The sequence below is a fragment of the Cherax quadricarinatus genome, chromosome 84 (assembly GCF_038502225.1).
Source record: "Cherax quadricarinatus isolate ZL_2023a chromosome 84, ASM3850222v1, whole genome shotgun sequence".
Lineage (NCBI taxonomy): Eukaryota > Metazoa > Arthropoda > Malacostraca > Decapoda > Parastacidae > Cherax > Cherax quadricarinatus.
In genome coordinates, this window is record NC_091375.1 from 16,087,120 (window position 1) to 16,094,619 (window position 7,500).

At 51.8% G+C, this 7,500-nt stretch overlaps 1 protein-coding gene across 1 annotated transcript in view; it reads right to left on the reverse strand.

Annotated features, from left to right (window-relative positions):
• Nucleotides 1-7,500, reverse strand: part of LOC138855196 (uncharacterized) — a gene marked incomplete at its 3' end in the record, with an annotated part of 21,447 nt that overhangs the window by 1,144 nt on the left and 12,803 nt on the right. Inside the window, exons 2-3 of the mRNA XM_070103231.1 lie at nucleotides 3,077-3,359; nucleotides 1,774-1,783 (exon numbers count right to left, since the gene is read on the reverse strand). Of these exons, the coding sequence (XP_069959332.1) occupies nucleotides 1,774-1,783; nucleotides 3,077-3,359 (293 nt within the window). The remainder of the gene's footprint in view (nucleotides 1-1,773; nucleotides 1,784-3,076; nucleotides 3,360-7,500) is intronic.

The following is a 7,500-nucleotide window of genomic DNA, read 5'->3' on the forward strand; positions in this document are numbered from 1 at the left end:
CTGCTGTAGCTGCTGTAGCTGCTGCTGTAGCTGCTGCTGCTGTAGCTGCTGCTGCTGTAGCTGCTGCTGCTGTAGCTGCTGTAGCTGCTGCTGCTACTGTTGTTGCTGCTGTAGCTGCTGCTACTGCTGCTGTAGCTGCTGCTGTAGCTGCTGCTGTAGCTGCTGCTGCTACTGCTGTTGCTGCTGCTGTAGCTGCTGCTGCTGCTGCTGCTGCCCGCCGCCTGCTACCGCGCCGCTGGCTGCTGCCGTAGCGCTGGGCCGGCTGCCAGCGCGCCGCTGTAGCGCCGCCGCTGAGCTGCCGCCGCTGTAGCGGGGAAGCCGCCGCTGCAGTTGTGCGCCGTAGCCGCGCACGCCGCCAGCTGCTGCCGAGCTGCCGCCGAGCCGCTGCCGCTACCGCCGTTTCCGCGCGGGTGCCGCCGCCCCCGCGCCGCCGCCGCCGCCCTGCTGCCGCTGCGCTGCTGCTGTAGCCGCTGTAGGCGCCGCAGCCGCTGCCGCCGCCGCCGCCGCCGCCGCCTACGCTGCCGCCGCCGCCGCCGCCGCCACCGCTGCGCCACTGCTGCCGCTGCAGTGCCGCCGCCACCGCCGCCGCCACCGCTGCCGCTACCGACGCCGCCGCCGCTACCGCCACCGCCGCCGCCACCGAGCCGCTGCCGCCGCCCCCGCCGCCGCACCGCCGCGCCACCGATGCCGCTGCCACCGAGCCGCCACCGCCGCCGCCACCGCTGCCCACCGATGCCGCGCCGCTGCCGCCGCCACCGATGCCGCTACCCCCCCGCCGCCACCGAGCCGCCGCACCGCTGCCGGGCCCCCACCGCGCCGCCACCGATGCCGCCACCGCTGCCGCCACCGCGCCGCCCGCCGCTGCCACCGAGCCGCCGCCGCCACCGAGCCGCCGCCGCCGCTGCCACCGATGCCGCTACCGCCGCCGCCGCCACCGATGCTGCTACCGATGCCCTGCCGCCGCCGCTGCCACCGATGCCGTAGCCGCCGCCGTAGCCGCCGCCGCGCCGCCGCCGCTGCCGCGCACCGCCGCCGCCGCCGCCGCCCGCCACGCTGCCGCCACCGCCGCCGCCTGCAGCTGCCCGCCACCGCCGCTACCGCTGCTGCCACCGAGCCGCTGCCGCACCGCCACCGCCGCCGCACCGATGCCGCCGCCGCCGCACCGCCCCCGCCACCGCCGCCGCCACCGAGCCGCGCCACCGATGCCGCCACCGCCGCCGCACCGCCGCCGCCACCGAGCCGCCGCGCCGCGCCGCCACCGATGCCGCACCGCCGCCGCTGCCACCGAGCCGCCACCGCCGCCGCCGCCACCGCCGCCACCGATGCCGCCACCGCCGCCGCCACCGACGCCGCCACCCGCCGCCACCGAGCCGCCGCCGCCACCGAGCCGCCGCCGCCGCCGCCCCCACCGAGCCGCCACCGGGCCCCCGCCACCGAGCCGCCACCGAGCCGCCGCCGCCGCCGCGCCACCGAGCCGCACCGCCGCTGCCACCGACGCCGCCGCCGCCACCGCCGCCGCCACCGCCGCCGCCACCGAGCCGCCGCCGCCACCGCCGCCACCGCTGCCACCGATGCCGCCACCGACGCCGGCCGCCACCGCCGCCGCCACCGCCGCGCCACCGAGCCGCCGCCGCCACCGCCGCCACCGCCACCGCCGCCGCCACCGCCGGCCACCGACGCCGCGCCGCACCGCCGCGCCACCGCCGCCACCGACGCCGCCCGCCGCCACGCCCGGCCCCCGGCCGCCATCGCCGCCGCCACCGCCGCCGCCACCGCGCCACCGCTGCACTGCGCCACCGCGCTGCCCGATGCCGCCGCCGCGACCGCCTACCGCCGCCGCCACCGCGCCGCCACCACGCCGCCGCCACCGCCGCCGCCACCGCCGCGCCACCGACCGCCGCCGCCACCGCCGCTGCCACCGCCACGCCGCTCCCGCCGCGCCACCGCCCGCTGCCACCGATGCGCTGCCGCACCGCCGCCGCCACCGCTGCGCCACCGACTGCCGCCGCCGGCCACCGACGCCCACCGCTGGGCCCCCGACGCCCGCGCCACCGAGCCGCCACCGCCGCCGCCACGCCGCGCCGCCGCCACCGCCGCTGCCACCGCTGCCGCTGCCCCGCCGCTGCCGCTGCCACCGCTGCGCCGCCGCCGCCACGCCGCCGCCACCGTTTCCGCCACTGCCGCCGCTGCCGCCGCCACCCGCCGCCGCCGCCATCCCGGTCCTATTAAACTTAATGTAACATATTTCACACCAGGAGTCAACAGATTTAATACTAAACATTCAAGTTGTTATTGCTGGCATCTTCCATGTTCTACACACGTTTAACTTTTTTAATTTTCCATCAGCATTATATAACTGCTTCAGCTCATGCAAGGAGGATAAAATCAGTAAAACGTTGTCTCCCAGGTGGAGTATGCACCACAGCCTTGGATGTCCTACATCCATACATCTATACACTCCAAAACTTACGAGACACCCTGTATCATACAACAATGACAGCACGGAGTAGTGGAGGCTTGATCCTCCATCCGCTAATCACAGCTAGACTTCTGACCACCCTGGTTGTTGGTGCTGGTAGAGAGCCTTTAGAATTGAAAAGATGTCAACGTTTTTGCTACTATATACAAGGCCAAGATAGGTATTATACCACAAGACGGGAAGCCACAAACAATCTGAGTGGTTGTATCTCTCTTGCTCTCAACAATTCTTATAAAGCGTTCACACAGACTAACTTTCTCTATGGACCAAGTTTATTGAGAGATTATAACTTGTGAGTTATTCTCCGCTTAATGTGTACCATTTAACTGCATTATTATATGTACAAGTGAAGGTTGAGAGCAGTGAGAGTGAGAGTGAGAGTGAGAGCAGTGAGAGTGAGAGAGTTAGAATGAGTGAGTGAAAGTGAGAGCGAGTGAGAAAGAGAGTGAGAGCAGTGAGAGTGAGAGCAGTGAGAGTGAGAGCAGTGAGAGTGAGAGTCCCCAGCTCACACCAGCAGAATATTAAATTAACAGAACAATTAAAGAGAAATGACAGAACAATGTTGGGAGACCTGATCATGTATGTTGTATGTTCCACTCTTACTCTCACTCTTACTCTCACTCTCACTCTTACTCTCACTCTTACTCTCACTATTACTCTCACTATTACTCTCACTATTACTCTCACTATTACTCTCACTATTACTCTCACTATTACTCTCACTATTACTCTCACTATTACTCTCACTATTACTCTCACTATTACTCTCACTATTACTCTCACTATTACTCTCACTATTACTCTCACTATTACTCTCACTCTTACTCTCACTCTTACTCTCACTCTTATTCTCACTCTTACTCTCACTCTTACTCTCACTCTTACTCTCACTCTTACTCTCACTCTTATTCTCACTCTTACTCTCACTCTTACTCTCACTCTTATTCTCACTCTTACTCTCACTCTTACTCTCACTCTTATTCTCACTCTTACTCTCACTCTTACTCCCTGCCTCACTTTCCCTCCCTCTCCCTTCCTCTTGCACTCTCCCTCATCACTGCCTCATTCTCTATCACTCTTCTTCCCTCTCCCTCCCTCCCTCACTCTCCCTCCCTCCCTCCCTCACTCTCCCTCCCTCCCTCACTCCCTCCCTCACTCTCCCTCCGTCCCTCCCTCACTCTCCCTCCGTCCCTCCCTCACTCTCCCTCCGTCCCTCCGTCCGTCCCTCCCTCACTCTCCCTCCCTCCCTCATAATAGTTTCACTCACTAACACTCACAGTCTCACTCAAAATACAAATATACATTATGTATAACTGTTCATCTGTCAGCACAGTATGTATGTATGTATGTATATATGTATGTATATATGTGTGTATGTATGTATGTATGTATGTATGTATGTATGTATGTATGTATGTATGTATGTGTATATGTATGTATATATGTGTGTATGTATGTATGTATGTATGTATGTATGTATGTGTATATGTATGTATATATGTGTGTATGTATGTATGTATGTATGTATGTATGTATGTGTATATGTATGTATATATATGTGTATGTATGTATGTATGTATGTATGTGTATATGTATGTATATATGTGTGTATGTATGTATGTATGTGTATATGTATGTATATATGTGTGTATGTATGTATGTATGTATGTATGTATGTATGTATGTATGTGTATATGTATGTATATATGTGTATAGTTTTGGAGTGAGATTAACAAGTTAAGAAAGCCTAGAGAACAAATGGATTTGTCAGTTAAAAATAGGAGAGGAGAGTTATTAAATGGAGAGTTAGAGGTATTGGGAAGATGGAAGGAATATTTTGAGGAATTGTTAAATGTTGATGAAGATAGGGAAGCTGTGATTTCGTGTATAGGGCAAGGAGGAATAACATCTTGTAGGAGTGAGGAAGAGCCAGTTGTGAGTGTGGGGGAAGTTCGTGAGGCAGTAGGTAAAATGAAAGGGGGTAAGGCAGCCGGGATTGATGGGATAAAGATAGAAATGTTAAAAGCAGGTGGGGATATAGTTTTGGAGTGGTTGGTGCAATTATTTAATAAATGTATGGACGAGGGTAAGGTACCTAGGGATTGGCAGAGAGCATGCATAGTTCCTTTGTATAAAGGCAAAGGGGATAAAAGAGAGTGCAAAAATTATAGGGGGATAAGTCTGTTGAGTGTACCTGGTAAGGTGTATGGTAGAGTTATAATTGAAAGAATTAAGAGTAAGACGGAGAATAGGATAGCAGATGAACAAGGAGGCTTTAGGAAAGGTAGGGGGTGTGTGGACCAGGTGTTTACAGTGAAACATATAAGTGAACAGTATTTAGATAAGGCTAAAGAGGTCTTTGTGGCATTTATGGATTTGGAAAAGGCGTATGACAGGGTGGATAGGGGGGCAATGTGGCAGATGTTGCAAGTGTATGGTGTAGGAGGTAGGTTACTGAAAGCAGTGAAGAGTTTTTACGAGGATAGTGAGGCTCAAGTTAGAGTATGTAGGAAAGAGGGAAATTTTTTCCCAGTAAAGGTAGGCCTTAGACAAGGATGTGTGATGTCACCGTGGTTGTTTAATATATTTGTAGATGGGGTTGTAAGAGAAGTAAATGCGAGGGTCTTGGCAAGAGGCGTGGAGTTAAAAGATAAAGAATCACACACAAAATGGGAGTTGTCACAGCTGCTCTTTGCTGATGACACTGTGCTCTTGGGAGATTCTGAAGAGAAGTTGCAGAGATTGGTGGATGAATTTGGTAGGGTGTGCAAAAGAAGAAAATTAAAGGTGAATACAGGAAAGAGTAAGGTTATGAGGATAACAAAAAGATTAGGTGATGAAAGATTGAATATCAGATTGGAGGGAGAGAGTATGGAGGAGGTGAACGTATTCAGATATTTGGGAGTGGACGTGTCAGCGGATGGGTCTATGAAAGATGAGGTGAATCATAGAATTGATGAGGGAAAAAGAGTGAGTGGTGCACTTAGGAGTCTGTGGAGACAAAGAACTTTGTCCTTGGAGGCAAAGAGGGGAATGTATGAGAGTATAGTTTTACCAACGCTCTTATATGGGTGTGAAGCGTGGGTGATGAATGTTGCAGCGAGGAGAAGGCTGGAGGCAGTGGAGATGTCATGTCTGAGGGCAATGTGTTGTGTGAATATAATGCAGAGAATTCGTAGTTTGGAAGTTAGGAGGAGGTGCGGGATTACCAAAACTGTTGTCCAGAGGGCTGAGGAAGGGTTGTTGAGGTGGTTCGGACATGTAGAGAGAATGGAGCGAAACAGAATGACTTCAAGAGTGTATCAGTCTGTAGTGGAAGGAAGGCGGGGTAGGGGTCGGCCTAGGAAGGGTTGGAGGGAGGGGGTAAAGGAGGTTTTGTGTGCGAGGGGCTTGGACTTCCAGCAGGCATGCGTGAGCGTGTTTGATAGGAGTGAATGGAGACAAATGGTTTTTAATACTTGACGTGCTGTTGGAGTGTGAGCAAAGTAACATTTATGAAGGGATTCAGGGAAACCGGCAGGCCGGACTTGAGTCCTGGAGATGGGAAGTACAGTGCCTGCACTCTGAAGGAGGGGTGTTAATGTTGCAGTTTAAAAACTGTAGTGTAAAGCACCCTTCTGGCAAGACAGTGATGGAGTGAATGATGGTGAAAGTTTTTCTTTTTCGGGCCACCCTGCCTTGGTGGGAATCGGCCAGTGTGATAATAAAAAAAAATATGTGTGTATGTATGTATGTATGTATGTATGTGTATATGTATGTATATATGTGTGTATGTATGTATGTATGTATGTATGTGTATATGTATGTATATATGTGTGTATGTATGTATGTATGTATGTATGTGTATATGTATGTATATATGTGTGTATGTATGTATGTATGTATGTATGTATGTATGTATGTATGTGTGTATGTATGTATATATGTATGTATGTATGCATGTGTATATGTATGTATATATGTATGCATGTGTATATGTATGTATATATGTGTGTATGTATGTATGCATGTGTATATGTATGTATATATGTATGTATGTATGCATGTGTATATGTATGTATATATGTGTGTATGTATGTATGCATGTGTATATGTATGTATATATGTATGTATGCATGTGTATATGTATATATGTATGTATGTATGCATGTGTATATGTATGTATACATGTGTGTATGTATGTATGCATGTGTATATGTATGTATATATGTATGTATGTATGCATGTGTATATGTATGTATATATGTGTGTATGTATGTATGCATGTGTATATGTATGTATATATGTATGTATGCATGTGTATATGTATGTATATATGTATGTATGCATGTGTATATGTATATATGTATGTATGCATGTGTATATGTATGCATATATGTGTGTATGTATGCATGTGTATTATGTATGTATGCATGTGTATATGTATGCATATATGTGTGTATGTATGCATGTGTATTATGTATATATGTGTGTATGTATGTATGCATGTGTATATGTATGTATATATGCATGTGTATATGTATGTGTGTATGTATGTATGCATGAGTATATGTGTGTATGTATGCATGAGTATATGTATGTATATATGTGTGTATGTATGCATGAGTATATGTATGTATATATGTGTGTATGTATGCATGAGTATATGTATGTATATGTGTGTATGTATGTATGTATGTGTACATGTATGTACATATTTTTAATTTAGCGGTGGTGAGGACGGCAACACTACTGTGTTGAGACTGACACCACTGAGGCAGAGGCAGCCAGTGTAATAATTAAGTGAGTTAACAGAGTGGAAACAAGATAAGAAAACATGATAAACACCAGAGATAATGTCTGAAGACTCACACTCTCACACTCACACTCACACTCTCACACTCACAAACATTCACCCTTTCACACACTTGTGAACATGACGGAAGGAATAGACTCCGAAGTGTCCCTGTTTGCAGATGATGTGAAGTTGATGAGAAGAATTCAATCAGACGAGAACCAGGCAGAACTACAAAGGTATCTGG